Source organism: Mobula hypostoma, chromosome 5, assembly GCF_963921235.1.
Source record: "Mobula hypostoma chromosome 5, sMobHyp1.1, whole genome shotgun sequence".
Lineage (NCBI taxonomy): Eukaryota > Metazoa > Chordata > Chondrichthyes > Myliobatiformes > Myliobatidae > Mobula > Mobula hypostoma.
The window spans coordinates 183,540,723-183,562,939 of NC_086101.1; the positions used below are offsets into that span (position 1 = coordinate 183,540,723).

Sequence of the window (22,217 nt, forward strand, 5' to 3'; positions counted from 1 at the left end):
AACTTGGGCACGTGGACGGGTTGTCCATAAATTGCAAGTGCGTGTAGCCATGTGTGTGCTTGCACTATCTGCCACTTTCTCTGTCATGTTCTGCCATTTGTGGTGACCTGCAGGTTCCATGTGGCAGACAGCTGGGGAGGTTAATTATCACCATGGTACTGGAGAGGCTGTGACCCCCCGTTAACACGTAAAGTCGTCTGAGAAGTGTGAGCCTACAAGCAATTACTGTCTGCAGAAGATGGTCAGATTTGTCACAGCACTGCACATTGTGTTAACCATTACATCACCACAGGCCTCCCATCAAGATGGGAGAGGATATGGATGGTCACTAAAAGGTTAACTCAGTTTTAGGTGACTGGTAAGCCAGAATGCACACATAAGCCACCTTCCCAGGGTGGTGATTATCAGGACACTGGAGTAAATGCAGAGATTCTTTACTTAAATTGGGGCAACTCAGTGCGATTAGTAGTCTGACACAAAATCGATTGCTTCTGTACAGACTTCCCACAGCCCCATGCCCCACAACAAGCAGCTTTATCAACACCCTTTGTTGCTCAGAAGGTGCAGGAGTGTGTGTGCATGTGCACACACACACAGACGCATGTACATCAGCGTGTGTGCGTTTGTGTGTCCACATCACATGTGAAGCCTTGACTCTCTCCTGTCTTTCAGTGGAGTGGTTGTGATGTTCGAGTTGCTTTTCTTTGGATTGCAGGGCCCTGTTGGACATTGTTAATGTGGAATGCTGCAAGGCTGATTCACCAAGGACTAGCGGGAGAGGTGCACGGCCTCGGTCATAGTGATGCCTAAGAAGGCTTCAAGCTGTGCTGTTGCCTCTTTACAGCCATCCAGGAGAGAGATGTTGGAGTCAGCGTGCTTCACCAGAGGCGGTGTAGCAAGGCATCCGGTTGGAGTTGATGCTGCCCCCAGTGTTTGCTCAGCAGAAATCAAGCTGTATTGTGTACCACTGCAGGCTGCTGCAACGCTCATGGACTCTGGGTCTCAGACTATAATTTTTTGTGTGACTGATATTTTATATGTGCATTATGTGCCTTGTGCTGTGTATGTCTGTTGGTACCGTGTTTACATCTTGGCCCTGGAGGAACTGTTTCATTTGGCTGTATTCATGGGTATTCATGTATGGTTGAATAACAATTAAACTTGAACACAAACATGAACTTATGGTGTGCAGCATAATGAAACTCAAGGAGTCTGTAGCCTGTCAACAGCCTCCGATAGCCAATGTCACCAGACCCCAGTCACCGGACTCCAAAGCCAACTTCTCTCCCTTCATCCCAAAATCTGGGACTATCCCGTTTTGTGAGAGTTTTTTTTTGTATTATTATTTATTTTTCAGGGTCATGGAGTCGCTGGCATCTTTTAAGCATCTCAGATAATGAAAATAGCCATTAACAATTTGAACATCAGTGCAAGAACCTTCATTACATGAAATTTGCAACATCTCAGTATTGACTGAAGCAGTGAGGAAGATTCCCAGTCGCAGATGGAAGAACTCTGCAGAATAACGTATTCAGTTTACTGACCAGACTTTGAAGAAGATCATGATCAACATGGCTTGCAGAAGTCGGTGATGGGACAAAACAATACCCAAAAGAGGGCACAGAGAAATGTCAAGTTACAGCATGTCGAATTTATTGTCAGGTAAAAGTATATAGTAAGTAGACACTGCAGCTTTAATAAAACCATTCAATTTTGACATAATTAATAGTTGAGTAGGGAAGGCTTCAGCACATTTGATTCTAGGTTTCTAACATTGTGACAGTCTGCTATTACATTTTCTGTTTAACAGATCACTACAGAACACCAACTTCTCTGACCCCTGTGACAGCCTTCCTGGAGACATGCTCCCTCTGTTGATTATTTGCCTGTTTAAACTGAATACTGTGCAATTCAGTGCCGCTCTCAGGCAGGAGGTGTAGAAGCCGGAAGCCCCACACCATCAGGTTCAGGAAGAATGACTTTCTTACAACCATCAGGTTTTTGAACCAACCTGCACAATGTTAATCACAGCCTCAGCAACAATACGCCACGGACCACCTCTTGCATGACCATGGACTAGTCTCAAAATTGTCTTTTTATTTTGCACTGATGTCATATCTTGCACATTGTGTTTTTCTTCCCTATTTTATATCATTTACGTACAGTATAATTTACGTTTTGGGAATTTGCTGTATCTACATGTCCATGATCCTACTGCAAGGAAGTTTTTGACCTGTACCTGAACGTCATCATATTTTGACCCTAACCTCATTGAAATCTTACGTGACATTAAGTTCTACTTAACTTAATATCTCTCCTCCGTATACAACAGGAATTCTGCAGATGCTGGAAATTCAAGCAACACACATCAAAGTTGCTGGTGAACGCAGCAGGCCAAGCAGCATCTCTAGGAAGAGGTACAGTTGACGTTTCAGGCCAAGACCCTTCATCAGGACTAACTGAAGGAAGAGTTAGTAAGAGATTTGAAAGCGCGGGGGGGGGGAGATCCAAAATGATAGGAGAAGACAGGAGGGGGAGGGATGGAGCCAAGAGCTGGACAAGTGATTGGCAAAGGGGATATGAGAGGATCATGGGACAGGAGGCCCGGGGAGAAAGACAAGCGGGGGGGGGGCGGAATCCCAGAGGATAGGCAAGGGGTATAGTGAGAGGGAGAAAAAGGAGAGTGAGAGATTATATCTCTCCTCCGTGCTGTCTTTTGAGCAACTTAAGTTTTGTCCCATTACAGACATGCACAAACCACTTTAAGCCCTTCGAAGCCTGATCCTGAAGTTGATTGAATTATGCTGCAGATTTCCTTCATCCACAATCGAGAATCTCCCTCATTGTTCCAATCAACAACTCAGATGTTGCAAATTTAATATAACGAAGGTTCTTGCACTGAGGTTTATATCATTAAGATACCTTGCTTTTACACTGTCATGTAAAGGGTGTGTTGCTGTGCAGCATGGCTTGTGGGGCCAGAGAGGCATGTTCCACACCATCTCTAAATAAAAGTAAAATTAAAATAAGCTACGGAGAAAATTAATGGGGAAAGGCGCGGAATCATACAATACAGTCGACCTTCACTAATCCAACTACCTGTAATCCGGTTCCTTCAATAATCCGGCACTGATTATGCTTAATGTGATCCTTCTGTAATTCGGCATTTTCACTAATCCGGCACTCCTCAGGTCCCAGTGGTGCTGGATTAGTGAAGGTTGACCTGTACTTGAAATATCCTGTGGGGTTTTAGTCATCCTGTCATTCAGGGAAGATGTTATTAAAATAGAAAGAGTGCAACGAAGATTTACCAGGACATTGTCACAACTCAGGCGTCTGAGTCACAAGGGGATATTGCATAGACTAAGACTTAATTCTCTGAAATGTTGGAAATGTGAGGGTGATGTGATAGACGTATGCCAGACCATGAGGAACATTGACAGGGTGAAAGCAGATTATATTAGCACGACCTTACAGGGGATGAAAACTAAGAGGGCACCGATCAGAAGTGAAAAATTTAAAAGGGACCTTAGGGACAGGTTCTTCATGCAAAGGGTGGTGCTACTTCAAAGGAGATGCTGGAAATAGTGGTTGAGGAGGACACATTTGTAATGCTTAAAAGTCATTTAGTCTTAAAGAAATGTCCCAGCCCAAAGCATCGGCCGTTTATTCCTTTCCATAGATACTGCCTGATTTGCTGAGTTCCTCCAGCATTTTGTGTGTGTTGCTTTAGATTTCCAGCATGTGTAGAATTGCTTGTGCTTACCCTTTAAGGATAACCGGTGATGCGTAGAATGGTCTTGCCAGAAATGCCCAGAGCCTTTTAATTAATCAAAGTATGTGTCCAGAGGGAGTTTCCTCAGATTTGAAATGGAAATAACTCATCTTCAAACATTTGGAAAGGAACTCAAAAGTAAGTCACAAAACAAGAGAAAATCTGCATATGCTGTAAATCCAAGCAACACACACAAAATTTTGGAGGAACTCAGCAGGCCAGGCAGCATCTATGGAAAAGAGTACAGTCAACGTTCTGGGCTGAGACGCTTTGGTAGGACTATTAATAAAATGTCTCGGCCTGAAATGTCAGCTGTACTTTTTTTCCCCATAGATGCTGCAGTTACTCCAGCATCTCATGTGTGTTACTCAAAAATAAGTGTCTTTTCTTAAATAATTGACCTGCTTAGATTATAGAAGAAAATGTACTTGTAATTCTTATACAAGCCCATACCTGAACGCATCAGATCTTCCCGAATACTCTCATAGTTGTGCCAGTCAATTCTCTTCAATCCATCCGGCCAGCTGTAGGAACGATCATCATTCTGGACGAGGGGAAACCCCTGGAAAACACATAGGTCATTCCATTTATTTACAAAGTTGTTTTAAGATTCAAGTTTACTTATCTCCTGTGCATCAAAACAGGAAGTGAAATTCATTGTTTGCATTAACAACCAACATACCCAGGGACATGCTGGTGGCAGGCCACGGTGTTGCCACACATTCCAGTGCCAACAGCCCACACTCACAATACTCGGCAAAACAACGCTGAACACAGCAAACAACAGCAGCAAAACAAGCCCATCCCTCCCTCCCATCCACACACATACACTGTCCTCTAAACCCCCAGTTCAGTTCGTAATCTTCAGACTCCAGTCTCCAGCAGCCCTGGATATCTCACATCCAACCAGATCAAACTCAAATGTAATTCCTACTGGAGTCCTGAGTTGCTAGTCAATGGTTTTGAAGCTAAATATCTACTACATCAGGCAATTAATTCCAGAAATGCTGAGGTTAATCATCAGGACAGGCGTCAGAGACTGAAATAAGTTATGGTTCTGGTCATTCGGAACAGTCTGATTCTCCTCACCACAGATGCTGCCTGTACTGCTCGGAACCTCCAATGTGTTCAATTTTTATTTCATATTTTTGGGATCTGCAAGACTTCTGCTGATTTTTTTTCTACTACCCATTGAACCTATTGATGCTTTATATACTTAGAACTGGCCTTTTAATCAATTTAGTGGGACAATGGTTTGAATGGAAATATCTATGGCCAAGAGGGTTGGATCCATAACCCATTCTGACCCCCTTAGTGTGGTATTTAGGGTGGGGGGGGAGTAGCTGGGCTGCAGCATCAGAGGAGTTGCCAGATATTCAACGGAGATCCAAGATCCTGCCGGGCAGGAAAGACAGATGCTTCGCCGGTGTCAAGGAGTTTGAGGTGGAGATGGTCGAGAGCTTCATGTTCCTACATGTACATATTATCAACACCTTCTTCAGGTTTAAGGCTGATTTATACTTCTGCATCAAATGGACGCCTTAACCTACGCAAGTGGCCTATGCGCGTTGTGAGCATTTACACTTGTCCATTGGTATGTCTCCGTCGTTCTGCAATTCGGGCATGTCGTGCATGCGCACACACCTGCTGGTGCAAGGCTTCATGGTCATGGCAGTCTTTCTCAGGGTAAACAAGTTTAAAGCAAGTGCCTTTTTAGTAAAAGCAAAACCTGTCCTCTATAATTTCGGAGGTCTGTAAAGCTTTATGGAAAGCATTGCAGCCAGAGTTCCTTCCCTGCCCTTCAGTCGCCCAATGGGAAGCTATTGCAGCGCAGGAGGAAATGTGATGCTACCAAGTGGACCAATCACAGTTGTTGCAGTCTGCCACAACGCGTAGTTACATTTTGGGAGAGGTGCGCGTCAGGCTACAGTGTAGGGATCCGCGTAGGCTCTGCGTAGGGTTCGTGGCAACACCATACTTACGGCGTCGATTTGACGCAGAAGTAAAAATCAGCCTTTAGCCACATGGATATTATGGTCAAGAAAGTACACCAACACCTATTTCCTACAAAGGCCAAAGAAATTTAGCATATCCATGTTGACCCTCACCTATTTTTACAGATGCACTATAAAAATCTGGATGCATCACACCTTGGTGTGGCAACTGCATATCCAAGACCACCAGAAATTGCAGAGACTTATGGACATACTTCAGTCCATCACGCAAACCAGCCTCTCCTCTCATGAGTATGTCCACACTTTCTAGTTTCTCAGGGAAACAGCCAACGTATTCTAGATCCCTTCCCACCCCAGTGCCCTGGTTGCTATTCTCTCCTCTGATCAATGTCACTTAAGTGATTATCTGATCTTTATTTCAATGCCGCAGGTGTGGTCTTGCTGTGTGAAAATTAACCACCCTCACACTTCGTACATTGCAATTCTGTCTGCCTTTCAAATCCACCTCACGGCTGCTCTGATGCTTAATGGAACATGAAGTTCTGAAATATACTTCTATAATTGCCCTCATTTGCCATCTCAGAACCCAAAGAAATGGATTATCCTCACTTCCTAAGAACTGAAGACATAAATAAGAGGACGTTGGACTCCCTAACCAGACAGTCAGGATGCATAGTTGCACCTCCATCCCCATCATCCTCAACACAGGTGTCCTCCCAGGGCTGTGTGCTGAGCTCATTGTAGTACACCCTGCTCTCCCACGGCTGCACGGCCAAACACCCAAGTGACCATATTGTCACGTTTGCCGATGACACGATAGTGACGGGGCCCATCACAAGCAATGTGATGAGATGGCCTCTAGAGAGGAGATAGAAGAGCTCAAGGACTGGTAACAGGCAAATAACCTCATCCTTAATGTCAACAAGACAAAGGATAAAGTTACCAATTTTTGGAGAACTTGCACCACTTGCACCCCTCTTTACATCAGCAGCACAGCAATAGAAATTGTGAGCAATTTCAAATTCCTGGGAGTGCACATCTCACATAACCTCTCACGGTCATAGAACACATCCTACACAATCAAGAAAGCTCACCAATGCCTCTACTTTCTGAGGAAGCTGAAGAGAGTCTGACCATGTACATCAATATTTATCTTCTTCTACAGATGCACAGTAGGGAATATTCCAACATGTTGCATCACTGCATGGTATGGAAACTGCACTGCTGTGGACAGGAAGGCTCCATAATGGGTTGTCAAAACTTTTCAATGCACCACTTCCCTGCCTACCCGCCATCAAGGACATATATATAGAAAGTTGCTTGAAAAAGGCCAGCGCATGGCCGGTTTGCTCCACTCCCTTCAGGGAGGAGACTATGTAGCATCCATGCCAAGACCACCAGAATCAAAAATAGTTACCTTCTCTCAGCAGTAAGACTGATCAAGACCTCCACCCACTGACACACACCTCCACACCCCTCATTTCCTGACAATCATCTTATTCATTTTATTTATTAAGAAACAGTATGGAGTAGGCCCTTTCGACCACACTGCCCAGCAATTCTCCCAATTTAGTCCTAGCCTAATAATGGGACAATTTACACTGACCTATTAACCTACCAACTGGTAGGTCTTTGGACTGTGGGAGGAAACCAGAGCACCCGGAGGAAATTCATGGGGGGAATGTACAACTCCTTACAGGATACAGTTTGAACAATGTACAAACAACCCTCTGCCTAGCATCACTTCATGAATGTACAATCTATGCATGTAAGCTATATAATGCATTTATATTTATTGTGTTCTTTATCTTATGGTGTTTTTTGTGCAGCATTGGATCTGAAGTAACAGATATTCTATTCTCTTTTACACCTGTCTACTGGACATTACTTTAAACAATCTTGAATCATATACATATAAATCTTCTGTCACAAAAAGTGGGATTTCCCAGTGGCCACCAATTTTATTTGACTTCCCAAACCCATTTCAAAATGTTGGTCCAAAACTTTCTCTACAGGCACAATGAGACCTCCCTCAGGTTAGAGGAGCAATACTTAATTTCCATCTGCGTAACCTGCAACCTGATGGCATGAACATTAACGTCTCTAGCTTCCTGTAATTTCTCCCATCTCCCGCCCCTTTCTTTTTCCATTCCGGCTCTTCTCTTACCCTATCTCTTCTCCTCACCTGCCCATCACCTCTCTGTGGTGCCCCTCTCCCTTCCCTTTCTCCCTCCTATTCTCCCATGGTCCACTCTCCTCTGTGCTGCAGTGCTCTAGGACTCTATGTTTTCATTAAAGAACTGATATTTCCGGTTGAATTTCGCACAACTGCTAAGTCTTCTGATCTGCATTTGCTATACATTTTACAGAGAAGCTGGATAAAAAGATCTGTTCATTAACAAGACTTGCTTGAATCCATAATGAAGGGCCTCAGCTCAAAAATGGTGACTATGTATTTCTCTCTACTGAGGCTCCCTGACCAGCTGAGTTCTTCCAGCATATTGTGTGTGTTCCTCAAGATTTCCAGCATCTGACCAATCTCTTGTAGCTATAATTTACAGTATGTGCCAATAATGTTGAAACTCTGCTTGGCCAATATTCAGGGGATCATTCAGTGATGAGGCTTGTTGGTTTTTAGCACTTTTCCCAATTGCATTGCATGCTCCATTTCTACTGTTAAATTGACTGCTATGAATAGTGCTTTTTTTAAAAAAAAACATCCCTGGACCTGATGGCTTCCTCTTGAAAATGCCTGCATAGATCCACTCATTGATATTCCAAACATATAGTCATGTTAATTGTCCCCAGTCTGAAGTACATAACCCTTTTGAAGTGATTAGAGTTTGCACTCTGTAGAGGATCTGTGAGACTTTAATAAAATTGAGCTAATTTCGCATGAAAGTTGACAAAACAAGTAAGAGCAAATAAAAACTATATATTTGGCTGCCTCAACCATTGGATGACTGGTGATTCCAAAAGTGAAGAATACATTCCAGTGTAACTATCATTGCCATTTATGGTGAGGCTGGCATTTTATGGACTTAAGGGGATCATAATCTTGTTTTATTTTGGAGGCTTACATGCCTGAGTGACCTGGAGAGCTAGGTTGGCTGGAGTCAGGGCTTTATGCTTGGGTTCTAGGTAGGGTCGCCATCCCTAACAGGTCAAAGGGTAGACACCAGTTTAAGAGCGGTCCACTGGTCCTCCAAGTTCGGGGGTTCAGCTCAGGGCTCACAATCCTGAATGGTCAATCAAAATTGCTACAGAAACAGCGATGAAGAATCTGTCTACATCTGAGTGGCCAAGGGCAGACAGAGATAGAGCACCTTCATTGCTGCCCTTAACGCCAGGGGCATACTAGACAGCAAGTCATGAACAAGTGGGGATTGAAAAGATGAAGACTGAATTTGTTTGCCACATGCTCATCGAAACATTGAACGATCTTGTGAAATGTGTTGCACTGTGCCAATGGCCAACACAGTCTGAATATTGTACTGGGAGTAGCTACAAGCGTGGTTAAGTTTCATTGCAAACATAGCACACCCACAACTCTCTAAGCCTAACCTATACCTCTTTGGAAGGTGAAACGAAACTGGAGCAGCCAAAGGAAGCCCATGCAGTCATGGGGAGAATGTACAAACTCCTTACAGACAGCAAAGGGGAACCAAAACCCCATCAGTGATTGCTGGCACCGTAAAGTGATGGTGCTAACCCTTATGCCACCATGCCATAAATGCAAAATGCTCTACTCTCTCTACACCCATGACTGTGTGACTAGGCACAGCTCAAATGGCATCTTTTAATTTACTGACAATACAACTATTGTTGGTAGAATCTCAGATGGTGACGAGAGGGCATACGGGAGCGAGATTAATCAGCTAGTTGAGTGGTGTCACAGCAACAATCTTGCTCTTAACGTCAGTAAGACCAAAGAATTGATTGTCGACTTCAGTAAGAAGGACCAGACACCAGTCCTCCGAGGGATCAGAAGAGGAAAGAGTGAGCAACTTCAAGATCCTGGGTGTCAATATTTCTGAGAATCTAACTTGGACCTAACATATCGATGCAGCTACAAAGAAGGCAAGACAGCAGCTACACTTCATTAGGAGTTTGAGGAGATATAGTATGTCACCAAAGACGTTCGCAAATTTCTACAGATGTACTGTGGAGAGCATTTTAACTAGCTACATCACCAATTAGTATGTGGGTGGGCCTACTGCATAGGATCAAAATAAGCTGCAGAGAGTTGTAAACTCAGTCAGCTCCATCATAGTAACCAGCCTCTCTAGTACCCAGAACATCTTTGAGAACTGATGCCTCAAACAGGGGGCATCCATCATTAAGGACCCCCATCACGCCTTGTTCTAATTGGTACTATCAGGGAGGAGGTACAGGAGCCTGATGGCACACACTCAACAATTCAGGAACAGTTTCTTCCTTTCTGCCATCCAATTTCTGAATGGACCCATGAACATTATCCTCACAACTGTTTTATTTCTATTTTTGCACTACTTAATTTAAATATTATATATATACATACACACACAATAATGCACATATACATATGGCAGCAGTACAGTGCAATGCATAAAAGAGAAAAACATGAATTAAAGTGTGCATATCTATATATTTACTATAATTCATGCTTTTCCCTCTATTATATATTGCATGCTACTGCTGCCATGTAGACAACAAATTCCACAATATACGCTGATGCTATTAAATCCGATTCTGATTGGTGATTACTGGTCAGTGTCTGTTGCTCCAGGACCTTGGACAGCAACAGGCTTGGCTTTCTTTCATCCATGTGTTCTTGTTAAGTTACATTGGAAATCTTCACAATGCTGTAGTCTTATTTGAGGAATGAGTGACTATTTTATATTAATGGACTGGTTGGCAGTGCAATAGAGATGAAGATATTATCCCAATCATCTGCGAGAACAGAGTGATATTGGGAGTGGTGTGGAATTAGGAACAGAGTAGGGAGGGCCAAGTGAGAATGGGGAGTGTATTACTTTCTTTTCCGATCCCTTGTGGCTTTTGATGAATATTAACAATATAGTAACAGAACAGACACTACATGTCCTGAGAAACCTCTATATATGATAATATAGTCAGGAGCTTTAGGGTTTGACAAAACTCATTAGAAAGAGAGCTCCAGTTATCCAAAGTGTTACGCTATTAAAACCTTCAGTGTGTGCCCGAGGACATGCCTGCTTACTTATTTACAGCTGGAATTTCATGTCTGTATATGTTTAGCTGATTTCAATGTGGAGAGCAGGTGGCTTGTGTTGTTCCAATGAAAGATATCATGAATGCATCATTCCATTGAAACTTTATTCTCATCTGAATCCCATTGCAACTATTGAATTAGTATTGACTACCTGGCATTGACTTTATACCATCAATCTCAGATGACACTCAGACCAGAGAGGAAAGAGGAGTGTCCTCCCCTGTCCTTCTCAGACCTGAAGAAGGGTCTCGGCCCCAAAATTTCAGCCGTTTGTTCATTTCCGGAGATGCTGCCTGGCCTGCTGAGTTCCTCCAGCATGTTGTGTGTGTTGCTTTGGATTTCCAACATTTACAGACTTTGAGGTAAAATCTTTGCTCAGACCAGAGAGGTAAGAAGAAATGTATAACTTAATGCTATGTTCAAAGAAAAATGTAATTTATTTTGCTTTTGGCTTTACCTTAATGGTAGGGATTTACTGTACTGGTAAGAACCTCAGACATGGGGCATGCTTCTGTTCAGTATTAGTTTATGACTATAATTAACTCGCATGAAAACCTTAGTTCTCCCAAAATGGATATGCTTAATTTTGTGATGCAGCTCATAACATAGCAAGAGTTCCAAAAACCATTTTTCCCCCACATAGACTAACACCAGTTAGCAAGGGGTATGTGGACCATAGGCTAGGAACCCGTGACACTGAGGAACAGGGAGCAGTCTTGCAGCTGGATCTGTAAGACTGGTTTACACATCAGCTATTTGTTTCCACAACAGCTAAATCAAACCATGTACAAATGAAGTGGAAAATTTCCCTACTTGCTTTCCAGTTGTCTGAAGCTCTGAAGGCGAGTGCAATTGATAGTGGCAGTGTGAATTGTTAAAGCAAAAATATATTGCATCTTTGCAGTTGACAGTCAATTTGGTGGAAATTTGCGTTGCATGCAGCTGTGAAGCCAGCTGTTGATGTTTCCACCTCTAATAGCTGAGAGGTCATCTCAGGATGCCCACACTGAATCTTAATTAGCTGGGAGTGACAGTGTGATTTATAATGTGTTGTGCGTTTACTTTGTTGGTCGCAGTTTTTTTCCCGATTGAGATGTGAACTTTTTTTTAAAATACAAGGCTTCATCGGTTGTTTGTTGGTGTAGTGGACATCCGCGATTTGGGATCACAACGTGCACCAGAGAATACAAGGTTATTTAGCTGCTCAAGCCAGTTCCACTTTTCAATGAGATTATGATTATTCTGCACCTTATCCCAGCTTTCTGCCTTTTACCTCTTCTCCATAAATGCCTTTAGAGAACAAAATCTGAGGTGATTGTGACATGGTCTCAAATGATCTTCTATCTCAGTGCTCAGAGACGTGCACTTTTGGCTCTGACAGGAGTATGAGAGTTTACCCCTCTCCACACTTTATCAAATGAATTTGATAAACTGACATTTAGAACATAGATCAGTGAACAATACAGCATAATTCAGGCCTTCCAACCGATGATGTTGTGCCAAACATAGCTTGCTCCAAGGTCAATCTAACCCTCCCCTCCCATATAGCCCTCCAGTTTTCTATCATCCATGTGCCTATTTTAAATGTCCCTAATGTAGTTGCCTCAACACTATTCATGGCACTCACTACACTGTAAAAAACTTACCGCTGATATGCCCCCTATACTTTTCTCCAGTCACCTTAAAACTATGCTCCCTTGTATTAACTATTTCTATCCTGGGTAAAAGTTTCTGGCTGTCTACTCATTTTATCCCTCTTATCATCTTGTACACCTCAATCAAGTCACCTCTCATTTTTCTTCGCACCAAAGAGAGAAGCCCTAGCTCACTCAGCCTATCCTCTTCAGGCGTTCTCTCTAGTCAAGCAATCTTCTACAATACCCATAACTCCACCGACCTTTGTGTCATCTTCAAGTCATCTGTTTGTCCAGGGAAAGGCTGCAGTGTTGAAGGAAATGTTTCTCAATCACATCACATATTCATAGTCGTATATGTACAGGATGAAAAACGGGTCCTTTGCCACAAATTGTTCATGCCGAACAAAGTGGTGAACTGATATTGTCCTACTTGCCTGGGTTTGGATTATATCCCTCTAAATCCTTCCTACCCACGAACCTGACCAAATGTTTGATTGTGATAATTCATCGGCATCGACGACTTCCATTGGCAGCTCATTGTACATGACCATCACCAAGTGCAAAAGTTGCCCCTCAGGTACCTTTTAAATCTTACCCCTTTCAATGTAAGCTTATCCACTATAGAATGGACTCTTATTCTTGGAAAAAGACCATGACTTTATTTAAACTCCTCATCATTTTACAAATATCTATAATATCAGCCCTCATCTTCCTTCTCTCCAGGGAAAATGGTCCAGCCTATACAGCCTCTTAAACCTTTCAGACCTGTTTACTTCCTTGTAAGTCTAAAGTTGCACTATTTCCATCCTTCAATTGCAGGACAACTAGAAGTACATGCAGGATTCCAGAAGTAGTCACGTTAACATCCTGTACAGCTGCAAAGTGACATTCCAGCTCCTGTTCCTCAATATTCCAATCAATGGAGGACAGCATGCCAAATACCTTTTTCACCACCTAACTGTGTCACTACTTTCAAGGAAGTATCTACCAGGCCATCTAGGTCCCTCTGACCTTTGCCAATTTTTATAAACTCAGTGGCCACTTTATTAGATACACCTGTACAACTGCTCAATAATGTAAATATCTAATCGGCCACTCATGTGGCATCAACTCAATGTATAAAAGCGGGCAGACATGATCAAGAGGTTCAGTTGTTGTTCCGATTCGAACTTCAGAATGAGGAAGCAATGCAATTCAATCCAAGTGGACTTTTAACATGAAATGATTATTGCTACCAAATCTGGTGGTTTGAGTATCTCAAAGGCTGCTAGGATTTCATGCACAACATTCTGTAGAATTTACGGAGAGTGGCATAAAAATTTTTAAAAAATCCAGAGAGTGGCTGTTCTTTGGGTGAAAACAGCTTGTTAATGAGGTCGGTCAGAGATAAATGGCCAGAGTGGCTCAGGCTGACAGGAAGGTAACTTAAATAACCATGTATATAGCTGTGGAGTGCAGAAGGGCATCTCAGATCACACGACCCATTGAACTTTGAAGTGGAAACAGCAGAAGTGCACATCACATTCCACCCTGTACCTAATAAAGTGGCCACTGAGTATAATATTGTATTCCATTTCATCAAAATTGTCACCAAGTTCATCTTCTTGTAATTAAATATTTAACATGCACTTGGATTTCCAGTGTAAGCCACTGCATGTACTTACAGGTCTCATTAAAAAAAACTTGTTCCATTATCCAGGCAAATTAATGAATATATTTAAATTCCTATCACATTAGACTTTTCTCACATCAAATGAAAGCAATGTTTACACCCATTTAAAACAAATGCTGAGGTTCAACCTGGGTTCCAGTCTTCACAATAAAAACAGGATATGGCAGAAACACACAGGCAACACCTGTGAAATAACAAATAATTACACAAAGAGAAATAAAAAGGGAACTAATGGAGGGCCCCAAAAGGTACCCATTTCTTTCTCCACAAATGCTGTCTGACCTGCTGAGTGTCTCCATTATTTTTTTTTCTTTTTATTTCAGATTTCACAGGTCTGCAATTTTATTTAGCCTTTTAACCGTTTACAATTCAATTCTGTGGGGCAAGAAATACCACTGGAAGTCCCAAAGCCAGTGAAGTATTTTTGTTGGTGAAACTAATGCTGGAAAATTAGTCACCAATTTTAAATTCAAAATAATCTGCAGATGCTGGGATCAAAGCAACACTCACAACACGCTGGAGGAACTCAGCAGGTCGGGCAGCATCCGTGGAAAAGATCAACCGACGTTTCGGGCCGGAACCCTTCGTCAGGACTGAAGAGGGAAGGGGCAGAGGCCCTATAAAGAAGGTGGGGGGAGGGTGGGAAGGAGAAGGCTGGTAGGTTCCAGGTGAAAAACCAGTAAGGGGAAAGATAAAGGGGTGGGGGAAGGGAAGCCGGGAGGTGATACGCAGGAAAGGTGAAGAAGGAATAGGGGAAAACACAATGGGTAGAAGAAGGACGCGGAACCATGAGGGAGGTGATAGGCAGCTGAGGGAAGGGGCAGAGTGAAATAGGGATAGGGGAAGGGAGGGGGAGGGAATTACCGGAACTTTGAGAATTCTATGTTCATACCAAGGAGCTGAAGACTACCTAGATGGTATATGAGGTATTGCTCCTCCAACCTGAGTTTAGCCTCATCATGGCAGTAGAGGAGGCCATGTATGGACATATCTGAATGGGAGTGGGAAGCAGAGTTGAAGTGGATGGCTACTGGGAGATCCTGTCTATTGTGGCGGACGGAGCGGAGGTGCTCAATGAAGCAGTCCCCCAATCTGCGTCAGGTTTCACTGATGTAGAGGAGGCCGCACCGGGAGCACCGGATGCAATAGATGACCCCAACAGACTCACAAGTGAAGTGTTAGATTTGCCCACAGTAAGCTCCCATTAATAGCAGGGGGCTAATGAGTTGATTTATCACAGAAGATAAACTTCTTTAGATGCACAGTGGAGAATATCTTGACCGGCTGCAAAATCACCTGGTATGGAAACACCAGTGAACAAGAACGGAAAAGCCCACAAAATGTGGCAGATACAGCCCAGTCCATCACAGGAAATGCCCTCCCCACCACTGAGCACATCTGCATGGAGTACTGCCACAAGAAAGCAGCATCCATTGTCAAGGATCCCACCACCCAGATCATGCTGTCTTCTCACTGTTGCCTTTGGGAAGGAGACATAGGAGCTTTAGATCCGACACCACCAGGTTCAGGACCAGGTGTTACCCTTCTGTCAGTGACATGTATTGTATGTACTTTGGTAATAAATTTTCTTTGAACTTTAATATAGCGGCCCCAAGGCCGGAGTCAACTTCTCTGTTCTAATGTTAATGGCCTGATGGTGGATATGTTAGGTTTCTTGTACACCATTGAATCTAAGTTGTTCTGAAAGAATTATAAAGTCATAAAGTTACAGTATGTCCATGCTAAACTTTTTGCGATTAAAGACTTTGTTACACAGTTCCTTATGACTCCTTCCATTTCTTAAGAAATCCTCTGATCTGATCACTGAAACCTTACATCACTGATCTGATCTGGCTCCTGTTCACTCCAGACTGATCAATGTGCTTGGCTCATAGCTGCTTTTTTTAGATAATGTCAAGAAAAACTGAGGATAGGCAATAAACGAAGGAAGCCTAGTGGCACATTTAGTACAAACACTGCCTCCCGGCCTATAGACAGAGACCAAACACTGCAGCACCAGTTGTGATGACCAAGTAGGTGGAGTAGTGCTTACAGGATTGCCTTGAGGCAGTAGGCTGGACAATATTCAGGGATTCATCTTCGAATCTGAATGAAAATGCCACAGTTATCACTGACATCATCAAGACCTGTGAGGGTGAGTGTGCGTCTTCGCGAACGTATCAGACATACCCCAACAAAGTCACAATGAACCAGGGGGTTTGTAGTCTGCTGAGTGCCATATCTATGGCCTTCTTGACCGGTGATCCAGAACTATACAAGAAATCCACGTGACCTACAGAAGGGTATTTTAAGAGTGAATAAACAATTCCGATTGAAGCTGCAGATGAAGTTAGATGCATGTCAGCTCCTGCAGGGTTTGTAGGCCATTACTGTCTATGAAGCAAAACCTAACTTCATGAATTGGTGTGATGAACTCAATGTCTTTTATACACAATTTGAAAAGGAGAATAAAACTACACCTGTGCAAATCCCTGCAGCACATGGTGACCCTGTGCTCCCTGTCTTCGAGGCCAACATCAGAACATTTTTCAAGAGAGTGAATCCTCACAAAGTGTCAGGCTTTGATAGTGTGCTTGGCAGGGCACTGAAAACCTGTACCAACCAACTGGTAGGAGTGTTCAAAGAGATCTTCAATCTCTTACTGCTGCATCTGAAGGATACCACCTGCTTCATAAGGCCAATCATACCAGTGCCCAAGCAGAGCAGGGTGAGATGACTCAATGACTGTCACCAAGTTCCACTCATATCTGCTGTGATGAAATGCTTTGAGAGGATGGTTATGACCAGAGTCATCTCCTGCCTAAGCAAGGACTTGGATCTGCTGCAATTTGCCGATTTCTATAATAGAAACATAGAAAACCTACAGCACAATACAGGCCCTTCGGCCCACAAAGCTGTGCCGAACATGAATAGATATATAGTGGATACAATCCCACTTCACTCTCCACTCAGCCTTGGCTCACCTGGACCATAGCAATACCTACATCAGGCTGCTGTTTATTGCTGACACACATGACTCTCTGGCTCCAGTGGCATTTTTAAATTTTACCGATGATACATCTAGTGTTGGCAGAATTTCCGATGGAGGCATACAGGAGCGGGATAAATCAGCTTTTGAGTGGTGTCACGACAGCATCCTTGTATGTCAGTAAGACCAAGGAATTGATTGTGGTCTTCAGGAGGTGGAAGTCAAGGGAACACACGCCATTCCTCATTGAGGGATCAGAAGTGGGAAGGGGGAGCTATTTCAAGTTCCTGATGTCAACATCTCTGAAGATCGATCCTGGGCCCAACCTCTTGATATAATTACAAAGAAGGCACAACAATGGCTATAATTATTTTAGTGTTTGAGGAGACTTGGTATGCCACCAAATATACTCACAAATTTCTACAGATGCACTATGGAGAACATTCTAACCGGTTACACCACCATCTGGTATGGAAGAGCCACTGTACGGGAGCAGAAAAAGCTTAAGAAAGTTATAAATGCTGCCAACTCCATCAGAGGCACCAGCCTTCACAGCATCAAGGACACCTTCTAAACCTGATGCCTCAGGCAGGCGGCACCCATCATTAAGAACCCCCATTACCCAGGACCTGCCCTCTTCCCATTGCTACAATCAAGGAGGTACAGGAGCCTGAAAACACACACTCAACATTTCAGGGACAGTTCCTTCCCCTCCACAATGAGATTTCTGAATAGACAATGAACCCATGAACACTACCTCACTATTTTTGCTCTCAATTTGCACTAATTAATTTTTTTTATATAGTATGGGGCAAAAGTCTTAAGCACATATTGTACAGCTAGGGTGCCCAAGACCTTTGCATAGTACTGTAGTAATTTTATTTAATGCATTGTACTGCTACAAATTTCATGACATCTGTGAGTGATGTACCTGATTCTGATATAGGTCTCTATTGTGGATGGAGAGCGAGAAGGGGACGAGGAGAGGGAAATCATGGTTGGGAAAAGGGCAAGTAAGAGGGGAGGAAGTGGGACACCAGAGACATTCTATAATGATCAATAAACCAATTGTTTGGAATCAGATTACCTTGCCAGTTATCTCAGGGTGGGCATGTCTGCACCCACACCACCCCCTGCCCTTGACACTCCTTCTCTGCCACATGCTCTCAGCCCTCCCGCAGTGCTCTACCCTCGCCATTCCCAACATTTTTTTGCTGCCCAATTGACAAGCTCACTCTCCACTCCATATTGACAAATACAGTAGTGTAAAAGACTTAGGCACCCTAGCTATAGATACAGTATGTGCCCCAGACTTTTGCACAGTACTTTTATAATATACACACACACACACTTGTTGTAATTAATGGGTCTTTCTCATCACTATGCATTACAATGCACTGCTGCCGCAAAGGTACATATTCTACGACATATACCAGTGATATTAAACCCAATTTTGATTCTGATTCTGATTCCTCATGGTGCAAGAGATACATGTTCAATCTGAAGTTGTCTGTGAGGAACTTGTACATTCTCCCTGTGACCATGTGTGGATCTCGTCAGGTGCTCTGTTTATTTTTCTCTTTATTGTTTTGTATAATTTATATTCGGTGTGATTTCTGAACGTACGTACTTGTAGTACTGCTATAAGCAAGTGTTTCATTGAACCTCAGACAGTAGAGATTTTGTAGATGTTGGAAAATCTTGAGCAACAGACACAAATGCTGGAAGAAATTAGGTCAGGCAACATCTATGGCAGTGAATAAACAGTCAATATTTTGGGCCAAGACCTTTCATTAAGACTCCTAAATTCCTGATGAAGAGTCTTGGTCCGAAATGTCAACTGTTTATTCCCACCCTCCCCTTGTAGATGCTGCCTGACCTGCTGAGTTCCTCCAGGTTTTGTGTGTGTTGCTTTTCATTGTTCCTGTACCTCATCTGACCTGAGCACATGACAATACGATTCCCCCACTTCCTAAAGATGAGCAGATAGGAAGGTTAATTGGCCACTGGAAATGGCCCCTGTTGGGTGGGTGAGTGAGTGATCGAACCTGGGTGGTGCTGATGAGACTGTAGGATTGGTGCAAATAATTGATGCAGTGCATTTTGACAGACTGAAGGGTAGGTGTTTTCACTGGAAGATGTTTCCACAGAGGAGAGACCAAGAAATTCAGAATAAGGGGCCAGCCATTTAGAATTGAGACGAGGAGAAATTTCTTCACACAAAATCTTATGTACCTTTGGAAATCTCTATGCTGAAGCTCACTCATTGAGTTCATTCGGAACAGATATTGATAGTTTTCTGGCTAGTGAAAGAATCAAGAGAATTGGGGACAGTGGTGGAAAATTGTGCTGACGAGCACTCATTGGTCATTTTATTAGACATGGTGAAGATGTTCAGACCAAGTACCAGAAAGGGAAAGTCAATGTGATCTCAGTGATTTTGTGGGATAATTATTGGTGCCAGATGGGATAGTTTGAGTATCTCAGAAACTGATCTCCTCGAACTCTCATGCACAACAGTCTCCGGAGTTTACTGAGAATGGTGCAACAATAAAAAACAAACAAACAAACATCCAGTGAGCAGCAGTTCTGTGGGTGAAAATATCTTGTTAATAAGAGAGGTCAGAGAATGGCCAGACTGTTTTAAGGCGACAATAACTCAAATAACTGCTTGTGACAGAACATGGTGCAGAACAGCATCTCTGAATGCTCAACATGTTAAACCTTGAAGTCGAATGGCTGCTGTAATAGAACAAGAACATACAGTCAAGAAGGCACCTGTGTACAATACACTTTCGGTTGACATCTTCGGAATAGATCATGAAACCATATATTTTACTTTTTTATGTCTTCTACATGGGTTTTCGTCTTGAATGTGATTCTGGAATTGTTGGAGCCTACGATTTGCAGTTTGGAGATAGTTTGGATGTTTCAGCACTCTGCTGTTTCTGAGAGGATTCCAACGGGCAGGGGCAGCATGTGCAAAGCTTGTCCCCAGGGGGATAAAAGGCCCACCACTGTGCCTAGAGAATATTACCCAGGTTTTCTGTGTTTTGGATATGATCTTGGCCTATAGACTTTTTGTTTTTGAGTCTTAGAATTAAAAAAAATTCTGGGTTTTGTCGCCCAATTTTCTTCTTTTTATGTGGAGGAGGGAGACTTGGGGGTTGATGATCGTGCTGCTGTTCTTTTCTTCCTTGGTTTCGTGGTTATGGGAAGAAGTAGTATTTCAGAGTTATATAAATTAACCTTTGAACATATACGCAGTGGCCACTTTAGGTACAGGTCACTGAGTGGCTATCATTTTGTAGGAAATCCTGCTCTATAGTCTTGATTGAGCCTTCATATCCTAGGAATTATTGTATTCATATGTGCAAGAGATTCTGCAGATGCTGCATATCCAGAACGACACATGAAATGCTGGAGGAACACAGCAGGTCAGGCTAGAAGGTGATTGGTAAAGGCAGGTATGTGGGGGAGGGGGGGCAGGATAGAAGGTAATTTTCTCCATCTTGCCTCTTCCCTTCCTCACTCTGGCTCCCCTCTTACCTCTTCTCCTCACATGCCTCTTATCTTCTCCTGGTGACCCTCCCTCCTCCTTTCCTTCTCCCATGGTCCACCCTCCTCTCCCGTCATATTCTTCAACCATTTGCCTTTTTCACCTATTACCATGCAGCTTCTCACTTCATCACCCCTTCCCCTCATGCCTGGCTTCATCTATCACTTTCTAGCCTGTACTCCATCAGCACCCTTTCCACAGATGCTGCCTGACCTGCTGAGTTCTTCGAGCATTTTGCACGTCACACTTTACATTCCTCTAAAAGTCTTTTGAAGCTAATGAAACCAAGGAATATCATATTCCTCTCTTAAAAACAAAGGAAATTCTTGTGATTACATGAAATGTTTGCATAATTACACTGCACAGCAAAATGCAGTTCTTTTTATTTCTCTTTGGAAAAAGTACTCCTGTATGTCAAGGTGTTTTAAAATGGAGAAAGGGCATTTAGGATATTGAGGACTTACATTGGGATCATTAAGTCCAGGGTAAATGGTGAAAGGAGTCCCACACAGGATTCTCTCCAACTTTCTTCATGAAACACCTACCCTACACCTATGGTGTGGACTGAGACCTCATATGTATAGAACAGAAGTGGAAGCAAGGCTTCCTGATTCTGATAGAATGACTGAGGGGAGAAGGAATAGGAATAGGAAGAGGAAAGAGGAGCAGGAGTCATAGAAAGAGGAAGACAAGGCAAAAGGATGTAGGAGAAGGAGAGGAGGAAGAGGCCTGTCTCATGGACTCGTGGTTTCCTCTTTCTTAAATCAATAATCAGCTCCTTGGTTTTACTGACATTGAGTAAAAGGTGGCTGATATGGCACCACTTGGCTGAATTCTCAAACTCCCTCCTATATGTTCATTCATCACCTTAGATTCAGCCTACGACAGTGGTGTCATCAGAACAATTGAATATGGTATTGGCCACACAGCCACAAGTGGGAAGTGAGTAGAGCAGGGGACGAAGCACACAGCCTTGTGGTGTACCTGTGCTGATGGAGACTGTGGAAGAGATGTTGTTGCCAGTTGAACTGACTGGGGTCAGCAAGTGAGGAAGTCAAGGATCTAATTGTACAAGGATGTATTGAGGCCAAGATCATAAAGCTTATTGATAAGCTTTGAGGGAATAGTAATATTGAATGATGAGCTGTAGTCAATAAAGAGCATCCTGATATATGCATCTTTGCTCTCTAGACGTTCCAGGGTTGACTGAAGAGCCAATGAGATTGCATCTGCTGTGGACCTGTTGTGCCAATTCATTCTGATGCTCCCGAAGGAGATAAGATTTACTGAAATCAACTGAATATGCTGCCAGCATTTTACGTTTAATTTGAATACAAATACATATAGTCTTACTGAATAGTCTAAAATCCAGGCCAAGCCAATTATAGCAACAGATT

At 43.0% G+C, this 22,217-nt stretch overlaps 1 protein-coding gene across 4 annotated transcripts in view; it reads right to left on the reverse strand.

The window, feature by feature from the left end:
- galntl6 (polypeptide N-acetylgalactosaminyltransferase like 6) overlaps positions 1-22,217 on the reverse strand; it is a 1,306,113-nt gene that overhangs the window by 764,555 nt on the left and 519,341 nt on the right. For all 4 annotated transcript variants that reach the window (XM_063047724.1, XM_063047723.1, XM_063047720.1 and 1 more), the window contains exon 3: positions 4,229-4,337. In XM_063047724.1, the coding sequence (XP_062903794.1) occupies positions 4,229-4,337 (109 nt within the window). The remainder of the gene's footprint in view (positions 1-4,228; positions 4,338-22,217) is intronic.